Below are 19,348 nucleotides of genomic sequence, written 5' to 3' on the forward strand. Positions count from 1 at the left end.
GCCCAGGCTGGAGTGCAATGGCGTGATTTCGGCTTACTGCAAGCTCCGCCTCCTGGGTTCACACCATTCTCCTGCCTCAACCTCTGAAGTAGCTGGGACTACAAACGCCCAGCTAATTTTTTGTATTTTTAGTAGAGACGGGGTTTCACTGTGTTAACCAGAATGGTCTCGATCTCCTGACCTCGTGATCCACCCGCCTCGGCTTCCCAAAGTGCTGGGATTACAGGCATGAGCCACCACACCTGGCCAAAAACTGAATTTTCAAACTTGGTTTGGCTTTATTATGCAACTTAAATATAGAAAGTTCAGTTTTTAAATAATATTTTAATTTGATATTTTAGATTAGAATTTTGCAAAAAATAAATATGGCTACTGATCTAAAGCTTATTTTTCCTTTAACAACAATTAATCTATTTTCGTACTAATATGACTGAACAATGATGCTTTTTTAAGTTGTTTTTCAGACATGTAATTTATACATACGTATGTTTTAATGAATAAGAAGTCATTTAAAAATAATTATAATTTGACCCCAAAATGAGACATTTTTAATGTGGTTCAAGATGTTATGAAATATTAAAATTCTTACAGGAAAAGTAAAGTTACGCTTTTTGGAAGAATACAGTTGGCTGCATTGAGCTTGTCATTAAAACCACATGCCTGTGATCAATTGATTAAATAAACTACTGCCTCAGACGTCTGCAATCTGTCAGACACTTCCCTGAAGTCTGTGCAGTCACTGTACAGGCCAACAATAGCATAGCCATTTTCAGAACACACATTTCAAATAAAATTATTTTCCCATGTACGAATTGCCCACTATGCACTTCAAGGCTTAATTGGAAATTCTGTCCAAAAAAATAATCTCCTTTGGAAAACCAGCACGGAATACATTTTAATCACTTTGCTAAATATGAACTACTTTAGTCTCACTTCAAAAGATATGTTTCAAAAGAGAAGCAGTTTCATTAATGAATCTCTGAAATAATATGTGAACATCTTAAGAGCCAATTTAGGTATGAACAGGGTTATGATTTTTAAGCTTTATAAAATGTAGTCCTTGATAGTTCACTCTAGTCAGAGAATTTCACCATAACATCACTTTTGTATATTTGTAGTATGAAAACCATAGTGTAAATATAGAACTACACAGTTTAATCAAACATATAATGGAATTGCTTTCTTTTAGTTTAGGATAAAAGATCTCCTAGCGTAAAATGACCATGATGCAGAAAGTTTTATTTTGAGAGAATTCTTCTCTATCACTAACATTGTATTTTGTAATCACCAAGGGTAATACTTACTGCTGACCCTCTTTTATTATTATTGAGAGATGACATTTTTCATCTATTCAACCCTAATTTGAAGGTGAACCAAGCTAGGTTGGCAGAGTTATTTTAATTATTCAGTTTTATATCTGGGACATTACCTGCCATCTTTCATTGGTCTGTCTTCATAGGTATTCATTGGTGTTAGGGGGATATTTGATGAGCCTACTTCGTGTTTGGCGCATCACATGCTTTTGTTATATCCCATTTCTCTTCTATTATTTGCAAGACTGATTCAGAGCTTTCTGAGATTTCAACAGTACCCACCTAAAGAGCCCAGAATCCTTGCTACTTGAAGACCTAACCTCAGTTCTTCTCCTGTGTCTACTGTCTTTACTCCTTGTCTTCTGTTCCTGGAAAAAGATAAAGCAATACAAGTGAATCATGACTTTAAATGAATGAATAAAACATCAAGCAAAAATGGTGATCGGTTAATTTTGCAGCAAATTCTTGGAATATTACCACATCTTATCTTTGATTTCACCAGATGTTTTCATAACATCTGTTTCAACAACTGAATACCAATTAAGCTCCCCCTAAGCTCCCCTGACCCTGACCCTCATCAGGCAGGTAACTTTACCTTAGACCAAGAGTATCACGGGTGACCAAGAATGTCATAGGTATGCAAATTATCCTCTATGCTTTTTGAATGAAATTTGCCACCAATCTAGTCTGTTTCAGTATCTTTTTCTAGTATTTTTTCTGTTTTAGAAGAAAAATTATGCATTTTCTGTATTAAGTTCTTTGATAAATAACCTTCATATTTTACTTTTTTTTTTTTTTTTGCCCATTTAAAGAAAGGATTGGGTTTCTTTCCCTTAAAATCCTTTTTTTGGTTCTGTGACTTCTTTTTTCTAATTTCCTCCTTTTTCTTTTACTTTATTACTAAGCTTCTCAGAGTAGGAGGCTGAATTTCCAGCTTTTATGCTCCTATTCTGTATATCTTTATTCATCCTTTCTAATATTTCACTCCTACACATTAACTAAAACTGTTTGATTAATGGCAGATTCCTCAGTGACCAAGTTGACTCCCTCAATCTGTATCCCCTCTCCTAGAACAATCTATGACATTAAATTCCGCCATTCATGGTCTGTGTTTTTCGTTGCCTTTATTGACGTCTATGACCAAGGACACTTTGCTATGCCTACTTTTTAATTTTTCACCACCTACTCTGTTATTTTCTCTCATTGTTCAATCCAGAAATATTCATTTACTGAGAATAAAAGCAGAATCAAAATCATGTTGAAGCTTATAGGCTACTTTAAATATCATGGTCTTTCTTATATATCAACAGAGAAGTAAATTGGAACAATCTTAAGCAGAAAATGTCATGAACAGAATTGTGTTGTCACTCGTGTGTTAAGTAACAGATGATTTGTGGCATGGGGAGAGAGGGAGTGGAAAAGTTGTAGGAGATTAGTTTGAGAGTTGACGTAGAAGACCACAGAAGAGATTGTTGTACTCAGGTGATAGCAATGGTGACAGAGAGTATAAAATGGTATAAAGTATAAAATAGTATAGATGATGTTGATGGATTTGGATATAGAAAAGAAAATGATATAAATATTGACACTTTCCTTGTTCATTTGTTATTTTCAGCCTCTTTAATTGTATAGTTGCTATGAACTGAGATGAGAATGAAGAGACCATGTATAGGGTAAAGATTATAAGCCTGAGTTTGGTCTGTTAAATGAGAGATGCCATGGAAAGGTCTAACTAGTGATATCAAGTAGGTGGTTAAATATAAGGCTGAGTATATACATGTGTGAGTCATTGTTTATAAGAGTAACTGGAGCCCAAGAAAAGTATGGATTTAATTATGCAGAGAGGGAGATAAAGTATCGAGTAAAAGAAAAGAATGACTATGATTGAGACTTGAGGGTCTCCTAACTAATGGCCAATTGGAGGAGAATCAACTTACAAGCCTTAAAAGGAACAGACAGGGCGGAGTAGGGTGGCTCGTGTCTGTAATCCCAGCGCTTTGGGAGGCCAAGGCGGGTGGATCACGAGGTCAGGAGATCGAGACCATCCTGGCTAACATGGTGAAACCCTGTCTCTACTAAAAATACAAAAAATTAGCCGGGCATGGTGGTGGGTGCCTATAGTCCCAGCTACTTGGGAGGCTGAGGCAGGAGAATGGCATGAACTTGGGAGGCGGAGCTTGCAGTGAGCCAAGATCGCAGTCACTGCACTCCAGCCTGGGTGACAGAGCAAGACTTCATCTTAAAAAAATAAAGAGAAACAGAGAAAGGGGGGTAGGGAAAAAAAGACTATGTTGGTTCTGGGAAATAAAAATAAGTCATTGTAAAAACATAGAAGTTTTCAACAATTCCAAGTGCCATTGAGAATTCAAGTAAGATGAGGTCTAAAAAATAAGCACTGAGTTGTGTACCATGATTGTCATTAAAGATCTTATCAGTAAGTGTTTCAATGCAAAATTGACATTAGATGCTGAATTAAAGTGGATTGAAAATAAAATGACAGGTCAGAAAATGGTTATGAGGATGTATGTAATTCCCTGAGAAGTGTGGTTTATAAGGAGAGTGGTATATGGGAGCTGAGGGAGTTGTTTAAATAATGGCATAAAGGCTCCAATTAATAAGATGAAAGTATGTATCAAAGAAACGCAAGGAATAATGGAAATCTAAGGTGCCTAAAAAGACAAGACAAGATGAAATCCAAAGCAATGAAATCCAAAGTATTGGCCTCAAAGTAAGAGAACTAGTCTCATGTATTAGTGGATATATCAATATAATACTACATTACTAAATATAATATGGTATTTATGTGTTTAGTAGTGAGGAATTGAAGATATGTCATTTAAGGGCTTTGCTTTCTCTGCACAGTAGCAATAATATGAGTTGAGAATAAGTTAGGGGATCAGAAAAATCAGGATTTGACTGTAGTGGCAAAGGCTTGAAATTTTTGATGACAGAACCAGTTGTGATAAGAGAATCTCTGAAAGGCCACTGTACATTGTAGGGGATCCACTTGTGGTTGGTGATCACAAATCTGTAGTGTATCGAATTTACTTTTTAGGTTGCCTTTTACAAAATCTTTAGTAGTTTGGAGGCAAGTATGGAGAATGTAGATAGATGTACTCCTTTGGGGTGTGGATGCAATGAAAAAAGACATACATTCAAGGAATTGAATGTTGTGTCAAAATTTATTGAAATTAAAAAACTTACTGAAATTAAAAATGGAATCTGGCCAGACACAGTGGCTCATGTCTGTAATCCTAGCACTTTTGGAGGCTAAGGCGAGCAGATCACTTGAGCCCAAGAGTTTTAGACCAGCCCGGGGAACATGGTGAAAGCCCCGTCTCTATAAAAAAGAAAAAAAAAAAAAAAAAGAAAATAGCCAGGCATGGTTGTACGTCCCTGTAGTCCTAACTACTCCAGAGGCTGAGGCATGAGAATCGCTTGAACCTGGAATGTGGAGGTTGCCGTAAGCTGAGATTGCACCACTGCACTCCAGCCCAGGAGATAGAGCTAGACCCTGTCTTTAAAAAACAAACAAACAAACAAACAAAAAACATGGAATCTAACCTGTTAACAAAGTCAAAAAGAGAAAAGCCTAATGAACTGGGGAGAAGTAGAGAAGAGTTCTTAGGAGACAAGTTTGAAGGATTATTTCAAGGTACTTGAGATAGTTATTGTTAGGGTAGACCACATCTGCTCCTGGTGGTGACAAGATCTGCATCTAGAGTGCTGTGTGATGTAGGAGTAGGTCAGTTGAGAGAAAATGGTACCTAAACAACCTCATCAATTCCTGCAAGATGAACTCTCACTTATTTGGTCAAATCAGTCTCCAGCTCTAGAATCACAATAAGGCTTTTTTGTTTGTTTTTCTTCTGGTTTATGATTTTTTTTTTTAGTTTAGACGTTAACATGAATAAAGGCCTTTTGGAAATCGGATTCACTAGGAGTCAGGAGACTGAATTCAAATTGTGCTATTATCACTCTTTAGCTACATGGTCTTCTGGATAAGTCATATTTTTTCGTCACCAATAGAGTGACTTCATTGATGAAGATCTTAGGATACTCAGAAAGAACCCTTTTAGGCTAGAGGTCTGTGATTCTTTTTAAGCTCTATTATTCTCTGTTATGTTCAGAGAGGTCCTGCTGTAGTATAGACACTCAATATAACAACTATGTACTAGCGTTATTTTTTCAAGGAGTCAAAACTTTAGAATCATCTTTGTTTTCCTGAATATGATCAATTAGAAATTGTGATTGATGATCACATATCTATAGTTGTTTGGATTTACCTTTTTAGTTCCTTTTACAAAACAGTAGTTTGGAGGCACGTATAGAAAATGTAATAGATTTATCCTTTCAGGTGTGGAGGCAATGTGAAAAGGACAACAAGTACAATGAAATTAGAACCACCAAATTATAACTGATTGCCAAGCTCTGTTGATTGCCACTATATAAATTTTCTTACATCTCTGCTGCTCTTACCTTGACCACTGAAAACATGCCATGTCAGATTATTACCTTGTAATTCCTGGACTCTTGTAATAGGAAACTAACCAGTTTTCCTGAATGCAGTGTCTGTTTTTATACATTTCATTCCCAATCTTCCTAGATAAAGTCCAACTTTCTAGAGCAACTTTCCATTTCCACACTCAAAAATATTATTGAGTTCATATTTCTTTCAGGATAACTTTCAAAAGCCTTAGCTTGATAATTAAGATTCCTTATCATCTTATTTGACCTATTAAAATGGTCATTTGTTTTTACTTTGAATTTTAGTAGGGGGCTTGTACTAACTTTATGTAAGAAAAAGGTACATATTTATACTGACAAGATACTTGTTCTTGCTGAGGCTAAAACCATTGAATTTATTGCCCCCAGTCTATAGTCTTCTCTCTTCCCTTTTCCTGCTTAACTTTCCTTCTCAGTAGCAAGCACTATCTACCATATTCCATAGTTTAATTATTTATTATGTTTCTCACTAGGTTATAGATTACTTGAGGACAAAAATTTTAGTGTATTTTATTTACAATATCCCCAGTGTTTAGTCAGTTTCTGGTACATGGCAGATGCTCAGTAAATTTTTATTAAATAAATTCATGAGTAAATGGCACATTTTAAATCTGAATTATGAATTATTTTGTTGAATCTTGTACAGTGCTTTATATGATAAAATTAAACAGTAAGATAAAATTCTATGTTTTAAAAATCTTAATTATTTTGAAAATATTATAGTCCTTACATAGATTGTTCCTCTATGGGCAGTTGTCTTCTTTTGGCTGATGTTCAACACATCTAGTTGAGATTTATAATAATACTTGGTTTTCAAGTGATTTTTGCTGATGTTGATTTGAGGAGAACGACTTCTTGGATTAGCCCTCTAGGGAGTGTAATAGAATGAGAGCTAGCCCTGCTGTGGTTAACTTGTAATTACAGATCAATTCTCCTCATAGTTTTAGTAAATCTTAATATAGTAAATTGAAAGGCATAATAAGCAACCAACTAGAAAGCATATTAATTTTAAGGATGCTTTGTTTTACTGATGAACAATTGTCTTCACTAAATAAGTTATTGTTGCCACATTTTAAATTTTATCTACAATAAAGGACCAAGTTTTCATGATTGACTCCAAGTGTGAATCTGGAAAAGGACGCTGCTCTTTCAACCCCAACGTGAACACGGTGTCTGTTATGATCAGTAAGTAGACAATGGAAGAGGGAGGAATAAACATAAAATAACATGGAAAATTAGCTTGACATGGTAGGCCTGTTCTTGATGGTTGTATGGATGATAGTATATGAGTAAAATAATACGAAGAAAGTTGTGAGCTGAGAAATAGAGAGTTCAGTTTCTCATTTGTAAGAATAAGATTAATTAATAAGCATGTAACTTTTCATCTATAAATGACAGCTTCGTCATTCCTAGAGCAAACCGGGCATTTTTAAAAGTGAATATATGTATACTTATATATTATCATAAAGTAGTTTTCAGTGTTTTCTGTAATTGCGTTTGTAGTATTTTTTCTTTACCTTTCATTATTTTTTGTTGTTTTTAGTTGACAAATAATTGTGTATATTTATAGAATACGATGTGGTGTTTTGATCTATGTATACATAAAGGAAAAATTCAGTCAAGCCAATTGACATATCCGTTACCTCACCAAGTTATTTTTTTGTGGTGAGAATGTTAAAAATCTGTTTTTAAGCAATTTGGAAATATACAATAAATTTTATTTATTGTCACCATGGTCACTGTGCAGTATAGTAGATCACTAAAATCACATAAAATTTATTCCTTGGATAAACATCTTTTTTTTTTTTTTTTTGCCCCTTCCTGTATCCTCCGGCCCCTAATAATTACCCTTCTACCTCTGTTTCTATGAGATCAACTTTTTTACATTCTACATATAAGTGAGATCATACGTTATTTGTCTTTCTGTGCCTGGCTTATTTCACTTAGTGTAATGTCCTCCAGTTCCATCCATGTTGTCATAAATGACAATATTTCATTCTGTTTTAAGACTGTATAATATTCCGTTGTGTACATATGTACCACATTTTTAAAAATCCATTCATATGTTGATGAACACTTAGGTTGCTTCCATGTCTTTGCTTTTGTGAATAATGCTGAAATGAACATGGAAGTATAGACAATGAAATATCACCTCACACCTGTTTGAATGGCTGTTATCAAAAAAGACAAATGATAACAAGTATTGGGAAGTATATGGAGAAGAGGAAATCGTGTAAATTGTTGGTGGGATTGTAAATTAGTACGGTCATTTTGGGAAATGGTATGAACATTCCCCAGAAAACAAAAAATAGAATCACCATATGATCCAGCATTTCCTCTTCTGTGTATATATCCAAAGGGATTGAAACCAGTACGTCAAAGAGATGTCTGCACTCCTGTGTTTTATTAATCTTCTAGAAATAGTTAAAGGGGTGTTTTTTCAAAGGAAAGATGAACAAAGTGCACGTGTTAGCCAAGTACATTCTCTGGGGATTGTCTAAAAATTGCTGTGGCAAAAAGGAGATGGTAATAAAGCTATTTTTTCATTTTTTCACTTTACACAAAATATCAGTTAAGCCATGTGCCTAATTGCTTAATGATCCACACATTGACAAGTCAATTTTTAAACCTCAGTCATTGAATACCTTTCCATGACTCACTTAAAAGACATTCTCTTTTGATTAAGACACTTTAAAAATATGCCTGAGTTGGCCTGCAGCAGTGGTTCATGCCTGTAATCCCAGAATTTTGGGAGGCCAAGGTGGGTGGATCATCTAAGGTTCTAAGTTCGAGACCAGCCTGACCAACATGGAGAAACTCTGTCTCTACTAAAAATACAAAAAAATTAGCCGGGCATGGTGGCGTGCACCTGTAATCCCAGCTACTTGGGAGGCTGAGGAAGGAGAATCACTTGAACTAGAGAGGCAGAGGTTGTGGTGAGCTGAGATTGTGACATTACACTCCAGTCTGGGCAACAAGAGCAAAACTCTGTCTCAAAAAAAAAAAAATGAGTATAAATATATATGTTTATATATGAGTATAAATATATATATTTATATGTCTGAGTATAAAAATATATTTATATATCTGAGTACCAATATATGTATATACTTAATATTTCTGAGTGTATATATATATGTATATATATCTGAGTTGTCATGTGTTGACTAAGTAACAAATGCTGGATTTTAGTATGTCATACATACAGTAGATATCTTTTCCTCTTTGCTTTTTTTTAATGTATTGCCAGCATTAAAATCTCATCCTTCTACCATAGAACAGGTGAAAAATAATTACTGTGTTCAAAATGCTTGCTTTGATTCATCTGCATAGATAACTCACCTTTCTTTCTCATATCTGGAAATTACATTAAGACAGGTAAACCTTGGAAGTTATTCAGTGAATTGCTTGAATATTGGCATTCAAATCAGACAGGGAGGAGCCAAAAGTATATCATTTAGGACATAAAGTTAGCTTTGAAACTATAAAGTTATCCAATTATGTCCTATGCAAGGCATGTTTCCAAATATTATTTAATAGAAGCAGTGTTTTGGAAATTCTTTTCTCCATTATAAAGGAAATTTTATTCGCCTTCAGAAACCATGTGGTGTGTTTGATAGTAATTAAATATATATAGTTTTCATTTGTTTCCATTTAAATGCTACAAAATAAACCTCAAGGGTCTGTTCACATAGCTGCTACTGGAGTTTTATCTCATTGAATATTGTTTAGAATAATAAGGATTAGAACAAGGCATTATAAATTTTCTTGCTAAATTGTCTTAAGTCATTTAATAGTCTTGCCCTTAGAGAACTGGATTTGTTTCCAGAATAGGAGTTAGACATTGGCCTTCTTTGTTTCTCAAGGACCTGAGAGTTGAATTCCTATGCTCATGTTCCTATACTATTAATATTTGAGTAACTTTACATTTTTTAAATCAAATGAAAGTCACTAAACAATTTGCTTAACTTAAAAACTCACAGTAAAAAGAACAAAAAGCTTTATAAGATTGTAGTTATAATTTTATTCATCCTGTTGATTATCCCTCTAAAATTACCTCCTGTGATTTGTGTGGTCATCTTCCTTAACCTTGTAATAGTGCTTTATCATTTCCATTCAAGCACAGTGCACTAAAAAAAAGCACAGATTGGTTAAGATATTTATATCTATTAAATGACCAGAGGCCTGAAGAATTAGAATTCCAAATTTCATAATGTAGTTGTGCAAGTTCAGTGTGCTTTTGCTATTTTCAGTCACTGCTGTAGGGCAACAACGAAGTCGGATGTTGTCTTTTAAAGAGTCTACATAAACTTTATGAAGTTTTTCTAGTCGGTAGAAATACAATTGGAAAGCAAAATGTTTTTGAAATAAAGTTAAAAGGCACAAGTTTATCTCTGCATGAAGTCCTGCAAAAAATCTTCCTCTCAAAATGGTTAACAAAGTGACATTAATCAAATTTCTTATTGATATAAAATGAAGCAGAAAGTTCCTAACTTGCTATTAAAATTACTGAGGATTTAATATAGGAAATGAAGCCAATTAGACGTGCAGGCTTATGTAATGTTTGAGACATAACTAATAAGATGGTATGAAGTAGGATTAGAATTAGTCCTCTCTGCCATTCATAAACTTCTTAGTATCTTTTTTCTCTTTCTGCTTGGAAACAAATACGACAATTGATAGCTGTGCCAATCAATCTGTTGAATAGCAGGAATGTATAATCCACAGTTGTATTGTTAATCGAATATAACAAAAATGTGAAATAATTATTTACAAAGTTGCCACAATTTAATAGCTAGATCTGTGTGTATATAAGCGTCACAAATGTTCTCAGAATTTTAAAGAAGCTAAAATGGTAAAGAAAAAAAAGCCTTCATGCACATTTTTGTTATCTCCCTGTAATCTGTTTCCATGGGCCTAGAACCCCTACTAGGAAGGAGAGCTGAGCAACCAAACGCGCGCCACACCAGCTTGCTCACTGGTAGGGGTCCAGTTCATAACCTGGTGAGCACATATTAGACACATTCCATTCTCCATTCGATGCTGGGCTGACTGGTACTGCTTATTACTAAACAGTGAGCTTAGAGTACTTTGAAACGTTCCAGTCCTGCCAAAATGACCACAGTCTGAAGGTAGCCCAGGGAGTAATCCTAGAACAACAGTCAAGGAACACAGCTGCATGGCAGTTCAGTAGGCTAGGCTGATAAATTTCATGCTTTTTAAAATAGATATTTAGCTACTGTTTTATACTCAGGAGTCACATTTGTTACCAATTCAATGCTTACTGCTTCTTACTAGATGAAAAGTAATATGGATCTTCAAACAATAAGCTAAATGTTGAATGTTATGTATGTACAGATTAATACATCTGATTCTGTTAATAGTAAAAATTTATTTAATTTTAAATACCTTTTCTTTCTTATCATTGTATTCTATTTTTATGGCTGAGTTGCAGTTGAAAAAGTAGCACTTTGTTTACCTTACCAGGAACCTTCTAGCACTAAAGATCAAAATATATACTTTTAGTGATTACATTTTTCAATCACTGATAATATTTTGACAGTTATAATGTGGCTTCCTTATCATGTCATAATAATAATTTTTAAAACTATTATGTTCAATCCATTTAGGAAGGTCATAGAAATTGTAATATGCGTTAAGAACTTTTAAGATCATAATCTAATTCCCATACATTATAGATTAGAAGGTTGAAACTCCAGATGTTCAATAGCTTAGCACTAATTCCCAGCCTGTTAGGGGTTACCAAAGTTAGAAACCATGTTTTCTGACTCTTACAGTGTTTTTCTTTTAAATGTGTTACAGGTAAACAAGCTATTTTGTTATCTATATACACCTGCCATTTCTGATAGACTCTATATAAAAATTAATGTATAGTATAAGTACAGGTAGAGGAACTTTCACTTTTAACTTCATTCAACTTCAACATAGAATGAAGTTGCTTTGAGGTTTGATTTTTTAAAAACATAGTAATTATTCAGGCAATAATGAGAAAAGATTAAAATTTATAAAAATTATTGATTTGCTGAACAATGCAAACCAATTAACATTTGGTTATAACCAATTATCATAACACTGTAATACCTGTGGTGATCTCCTAATAAACTCATGTAGAACTTCAAATTAGCTTTAAAAATTTACATTTCATTAATATTTTCTTTTTCATAGATGAGGAGCTTTTCTCTGGAATGTATATAGATTTCATGGGGACAGATGCTGCTATTTTTCGAAGTTTAACCAAGAGGAATGCGGTCAGAACTGATCAACATAATTCCAAATGGCTAAGTGGTAAGAAAGCATTTGATGCATTTTTTTAGTATCATATTAAACTAACTTATTTAATTCCATCCTAACAACTAGGGATAATGGTTAAAAACTAAAATATCAGGCTATGAAATGAATAATAGTAATTCTGTACTCTGTGATTTAAAATATTTGGGGAAAATAAATAATTGAATAGCTCATAGTCCATATTTTGATTCTTTATTTCTATTAATCATCCTACAATTCTAAGAATATGAATAGATAAAAGTGACAGTGATAATTTATATTTCAGTACCCAAGCATCTTCTCCGGTTGTTTACTTGTAACATATTGCAATTAAATATGCTTTTTAGTTCATTTAATCTGCTTCTTGTATATTTTAACAATACCAAATCTAAAAATTATCCCAAATGTATGACATTTAGATGCAATGAATAGGGTATAGCCGAGGCCTCCTCTTTTTTTGTTTTCAACTTAGATTCTAAAATTATGAAACTGGTATGTATTTTCTCATAAATGGACTAATATTCAGTAGAAATCATAGGAATAATAACTTTATGATTATCCATATTCAGTTGCCTCCAGCTCTTGGCGTCATATGGAATTCACATCAAAAAAGGTGCTCATTTGGTTTTACCGTATTATTCCAACCAATTGCTGTTGTTTAGAGCAATTAAAAACAAAAACAAAAACTAAGATTCTTGTCATTTCACCCTGGAGAAAATTTTTAGCTGACCCTAAATGTGGCAATTCATTTAACATTGCAGAGTTAAGCATGAATCACCGCAGTGAAGCATCCTATTTCGCTGATAGGCCAGCACAAGAAAGCATTGATTGTTCATTTACTTCTTCAGATTATTCCTCCAGTACATCTGGAAATAGAATATTCTAAAAGTTGTTTTGTTCTTGAAATAAGGAAACTCTTATGTCTCCAAATGACTAATGATGCTGTTTTTCCTTGAAAAGTTTCCCTTTCATTTCATATGTCGCGTTTTAAGAAAGATCATGTTTTTCAGAGCTTGGACTTCCAACTCCTTATTCTGCTTCAACGAATTTGAGTTTATATGCACTAGACTGAAAAACACACTTTGAAAAATAAATATTTTTTTCAATAAAACAGCCATCAGGTTCCTTAGGAAATAACTGGTAGAAAAGTTTTTCAATTTTTGAAACTCACCAGTGCACAAAGAATTTTTGTATTTCCTGCACTTCCAGAATGTATTGCAGACAAAAAATAAAGTAATTTATCATATTATAGCTATACTTTGTGGTACCTGACATTCCAAATGTGGTATGGTGAGTGAATGCAATTACTGCTTTTAGAAATGGTACCTGTAAATATTGAACTGTTTTTTCTACCAAAGATAGGGAAGGCATGTGCCTGTGGTCTACTTAGATGACAGAAGATGGATTTTCATTATGAATATATACCTAGTCTTTTGTATTTTTTTCTAGAACCTATGTTTGTAGATGCACATGTCATCCCAGATGGTACTGATCCAAATGATGCTAAGGTATACTTCTTCTTCAAAGAAAAACTGACTGACAATAACAGGAGCACAAAACAGATTCATTCCATGATTGCTCGAATATGTCCTGTAAGTATTAATGCTTGTATATTTTAACAGTACCAAATCTAATTTGAAGAAAGACCAAGAAATCCAAATTATACTTTATCTCCATGCTTTTATTATCAACTATTACAAATGAAATATTGAGGGGAACATTTAAGGTAACATTCATCATTATTGTATTTAATATTCATCATTTTATATTGAATATAGTGTTTATAACCCTAACCCAAATTCTAACCTTCATTAAGTTATTTGAGATAAGCATACCCTATTTTAGTAAAAATCTTAATTCAAGAAAATATTTTTTTTGTGTTCTCGAACAAATAAACACTTGTGGCAAATTTCTGCATATCCATTTAATGCATTGCTATTCAAAAAAATAGCTAAATTGTATATTACCAAAAGAAACTGATTTTTGTGAATAAAATACAGTAACTCTCTCAGTAAAAGATGATTATTAAGGAACCATTCATAAATAGTGAAAAGAACAGCTTTAATAAAATAAAATTCTAATTAAAAACAGTAACAGAAATGTTCTTGTGTAGAAACAATAAGTATACATAGCAATACAAGGAAATTTGTGATGTCCTATTTATCATAGAGTTTTACAGACTTGTCCTGACGTATTTATGATTAGCATCGTTTGTGAAAAAATGTTTCTTAAAGTGCTTAGTGTTTAAAATAGTTTATATATTATAATATTTCACTGATCATGGAGCTCAGCTGTTTCTCAGTCGTTTGCAACAAGATAGCAAAGTCAGCAGAAGGGCTAAAAGGCTTTTGGACACAGAAAAAAATGTCTTCAATAGAGACTATTTGTGAATGATCCAAATGCCATTTCCCCTTACAATGTATAATAAGGCATCAGATTAGAAATACTGAAAATTGTGTGATAATTTGGATGAATGAAGGGGTGAATATAAAACTGTTGGGGACCATTTGGTGTAAAGATATAAGCACTCTCCTGACCACAATCTGCAGGACTCACTGTATATAATAATTTATGTTCAAATTGAAGACAATTAGTTTTATCAAGGAAAGGTAGATTAAATGATCTATTTTCCATGACATTTTATAAATATTTCCATTATACATTGTTAAAATTAGAAATAATTATGTCATACATTTATCAAATAAATATATTTTCAGCTGACATCATGCTGTAAGAGAATAATAGTATAACTATTGTATAAAATGCTATAAGTGATAAATATTCCTCTTTGACTATCGATGTGCACAAGTGGTTGACATATCCATTCTTCAGATTTTCATCCTCCAAGCAGCTAGAGTTCAAGTTGAATTTTTAATATGCTTCAATATTTACTTAATCTGAATTATGTTTGCAAAATGGTTTTAGAATGACACTGGTGGACTGCGTAGCCTTGTCAACAAGTGGACCACTTTCTTAAAGGCAAGGCTGGTGTGCTCCGTAACAGATGAAGACGGCCCAGAAACGCACTTTGATGAATTAGGTACATACATATGAGATTGAAAAATGTTTCTGAAAGAAGGCTTTATATATTGAAATAAGGTCTCAGAAGAGGATGTATTTTGCGTATTTTCAGCATAAATAATATGCTAATTTAAAATAATTAAATTTCATAAAATTTTCATAAGTATTTTTTAATCTATTATGCCCATGAGTCACTGCTGAAACATTTAGCTCATTGAATTCACCATAATGTATGAATGAATGTGTGTATTTGGGGGTGTAACTTGTATAATTTGTGTATAGGTAATGATATGTTTGTGTTTTTATATTTGTTTCATGTATATTAGAATATCTAATATTCTGATTTTGTGTGAAAATACAGCTATATATTTTTACTGTTGTAGCTAATGGACAGGATAGAGTTTGGATGGCAAAAAGTGTCAGAGTAGAAATTTGGAGACTCGTGTTCCCTTCTTAGTTCTGCTTGGTGACTCTGAGATTAAGTGTTCTCAATGTGACATGAGGCTTATACTTTCCAGGTCAAATAAGGACTGACAGTCTGATTACCTCTGCCAAGGAACAGTTTTTTATTTTTTTAATCTGAATATCCCAGGGCACATCATATTTACTAAATGCCATTTATAAATGACTTTTCTTTCACTGTAATTCATTAAAATGTAAAATAATGGTCATTCTCAGATTTTGAGACAGGTGATAATATAAGCTATAAATCTGTGTTACCATATGGAAAAAATTTACTGATTCTAATAGCTATAAACATGAACTATATCGTTCTGCTCAAAAACCATTATGTTGATTATGGAACAAAAGTTTCTGGATAAGCTTTTCTAGAGAAAAGTTCTAAGTATTATTTTGTGAAAAGGCCTACTTGCTCATTCTATCCTTCCAAATGTTTGGGAATATTTTTATGTTTCAGTCTTTCTCTTTTTTTTAGGGAGAGCTAGACATTGTCAGTCCTTATTCACATATGGAAGGACTAGTGGTTGTTAATTTCTTGTTTGAGTGGTTATAAATTTATTGTTTATGAGGTCATTTAAATTCATTGTTAATTTAAAATAAATACATATTTTGTGTTTCTCAGCAATAATTATGTTAGCAAGATTGTCACTACATCTAGGCCTTTCATATCATGGCAATTGATTATTAATTGAAGTTTTCTATCAGAAATCTACTTTCATATTCTGTTATTTATCACTGCACTATGCATACTTTTGTCTTTTGTCTTTGCCTTAGTATACTTTAAACATCTTTTTGTTAGAGGAGCTATCATTAAATAAAAGTATCACTAGCAATTTTGACCATATGCCACAAAAAGTTGTATTTGATGGTAAGATAAGCTACTGTGAAAAAGTTTTATTCCATCTTCCAACTCGTAAGATTAGATCAAAAAGAAATTGAGATTTGTAATTTTTTAAAATTAAAACAGTAATATACTAACATTAAAGGATATTTAGAAAGAAGCACCAGAAAATGTGTATAGCTTTGCCTCCTGGAACACTCACTGTTAATCTTTTTCTTATATTCTGATGGATATTTTTGAGATTAATATGGTTCTAGTCCGTATAATATGCCATTGTACTTTTCCCCCATAATATTATTTTACTAGCATGGTTTTCACAAGGATACAAAATTTTTATAAATTCTATTAGTATCTGTAATAATTTAATTTAGTGTTTCTATCATTACTTGTTTCCAAATTACCACGATGGTACAGGAATATCTTTTTACAGAATACTTTTCATAGTTGAAATTATTTTCTTAGGGTAAATTTTTCAAAACAAAGAAGTTAATATTTAGAAACTTTAAAAGAATATTTTCCTTTTTATAGAGGATGTGTTTCTTCTGGAAACTGATAACCCGAGGACAACACTAGTGTATGGCATTTTTACAACATCAAGGTAATTATTCAACAGTTGCATTTTACGACTTAAACAATAAACTTCATGGAGTAACAGTAATTATTATAAAAGCATTCTTTTCTTCAACTTTTAATTTTGCATGTCATTTGGGATGTAACCCTTCCATTTTATTTACTTTGCCTGATTACCAAAATATATTGGAGCTAAACTAATGCTTTCCAAGTGCTTTTGTAGAGAGTATTTGTAGCAATTGCATGATATTTTTATCAAACAAATGAAAATATGAATTATGTAGAAAAAATAAATGATTTTTTTCAATAAAATAATTTGAGGACTCATGAGCAAATAAAACTTTTGGCATTTTTTTGGTTGCTGTTATCACAGGTAATAAATGTTTATCACCTGGATTGTAGTGATAGTAACACAAGTGTATACATATGTCCAAACTTACCACATTGTATACATTAATTATGTACTGTATTGTTTTTGTATACCAGTTATACCTTAGGAAAGCTGGAAACAATTAGGCATTTCTATAAAAATACTTCTTACTTCTGAAGTAAAGTGATGACTATTTAGAATCTGAAAACATTGAACCAATTTTCTTTTTCTTTTTCTTTTTTTTTTGAGAGGGAGTCTCACTCTGTTGTCCAGGCTGGGGTGCAGTGGCACGATCTCGGCTCCCTGCAAGCTCCGCCTCCCGGGTTCATGCCATTCTTCTGCCTCAGCCTCCGAAGTAACTGGGACTACAGGTGCCCCGCCACCATGCCTGGCTAATTTTTTATATTTTTAGTAGAGTCAGGGTTTCACTGTGTTAGCCAGGATGGTCTTGATCTCCTGACCTCGTGATCCACCCGCCCCGGCCTCCCAAAGTGTTGGGATTACAGACGTGAGCCACCGCCCCTGGCCTTTTTTTTTTTTTTTTTTTTTTAAGATGGAGTCTTGCTCTGCTGCCCACGCTGGAGTGCAAGGGCGTGATCTCAGCTCACTGCGACCTCCACCTCTCCAGTTCAAACAGTTCTTCTGCCTCATCCTCCTGAGTAGCTGGGATTACAGGCATGTGCCACCACACCCAGCTAATTTTTGTATTTTTTTTTTTTTTATTTTTAGTAGAAACAGGGTTTCACCATGTTGGTCAGGCTGGTCTCAAACTCCTGACCTTGTGATCCGCCCAACTTGTGCCTCCCAAAGTGCTGGGATTACAGGCGTGAGCCATGGTGCCTGGCCAATTTTCTTATTCCGTATGAGATTATTTTATGTGTTTGGAAATTAGTTTAATGTTTTCTCACTTCTCTGGGATGCCCAAACTAATTAAATATTTCAAGATAAGTAATATTTTCATATTTTCCTGCTCATATTTTTCTTTATTAATTTTATACAGTCATATTCTTTAGAGTTAAGCTGTAACTGAGCCAGTGTGGAAGATAATGGGTCTCTTTGATTAGACAATCAAGTACAAAACAAAACTCTAAAGATTTTCGCTGTTTTTTTTCTTTAATGGGAAAAACACAGTATAATTGTAAACTGCAATGAGCTATTAAAAGTAAAAGAAATTTACGAGGAAATTGTTTTTAAATATTTGCGGTTGCCCCACAAGATGTCTAAAAACATGTCTTTAAGGATGTGTTTAACTCCTGTTCTAAATAGTCTTGATTTAACTCACAAAAGAATTGAACAGAGAGGCGGGGCGTGGTGGTGTACTACAGGGTCCCAGCTATTCGAGAGGCTGAGGCAGGAGAATGGTATGAACCCGGGAGGCGGAGGTTGCAGCCTGGGCTTTGTCTCCCAGAGAAAAAAAAAAAAAAAAAACAAAGAAAAAAAAATCAAATTCTTAAGAAAATGTTGTTTTCAATACAACTGTTTTTCTAGTTTTTTTTTCAATACCAGTAACTTTAATATCAAAAAATTCAAAATCATCATTCTGCCTGTTAATGTTAACGATTAACAATGTATCTTATTTGTTTTTATGGGAATGCACCTTTTTTCATTAGACATCTAATTTGAAATAAATATATGAGTCAGAGAAATATTGATTTCAGCCAGCCTGCCATAGGACAATGGAAATATTTCTTACTAAAGATTCAAACAAATTTTATGAGGTGTCATTGACTAAAGATGGTTTAGTGAATATTTTGGGGCTCCTATTTTTTGTTCTGTGACCAACAGGGGAAGTACATAAACCATGACAACATAGACTTCTCCAACTAGTATTCAGGATACCATGTGAGAACACTCTCATTTAAATAATCATAATACAAAAAGATATGGTGTTCAATTATTAATGAGATTCATTTCTTTGAGTTAAATGCTGATAGGATATATGATAGTGATTTGGAATTCAAATTCATATTTTTTTTTTTT

The 19,348-nt window shown here is 33.2% G+C and overlaps 1 protein-coding gene across 2 annotated transcripts in view; it reads left to right on the top strand.

The window, feature by feature from the left end:
• SEMA3C (semaphorin 3C) overlaps positions 1-19,348 on the top strand; it is a 179,417-nt gene that overhangs the window by 103,958 nt on the left and 56,111 nt on the right. For both annotated transcript variants that reach the window (XM_023226661.2, XM_023226662.2), the window contains 5 exons: positions 6,914-7,004; positions 12,006-12,125; positions 13,557-13,699; positions 15,033-15,147; positions 16,957-17,026. In XM_023226661.2, the coding sequence (XP_023082429.1) occupies positions 6,914-7,004; positions 12,006-12,125; positions 13,557-13,699; positions 15,033-15,147; positions 16,957-17,026 (539 nt within the window). The remainder of the gene's footprint in view (positions 1-6,913; positions 7,005-12,005; positions 12,126-13,556; positions 13,700-15,032; positions 15,148-16,956; positions 17,027-19,348) is intronic.

The sequence above is a fragment of the Piliocolobus tephrosceles genome, chromosome 8 (genome assembly GCF_002776525.5).
Source record: "Piliocolobus tephrosceles isolate RC106 chromosome 8, ASM277652v3, whole genome shotgun sequence".
Classification (NCBI taxonomy): Eukaryota; Metazoa; Chordata; class Mammalia; order Primates; family Cercopithecidae; genus Piliocolobus; species Piliocolobus tephrosceles.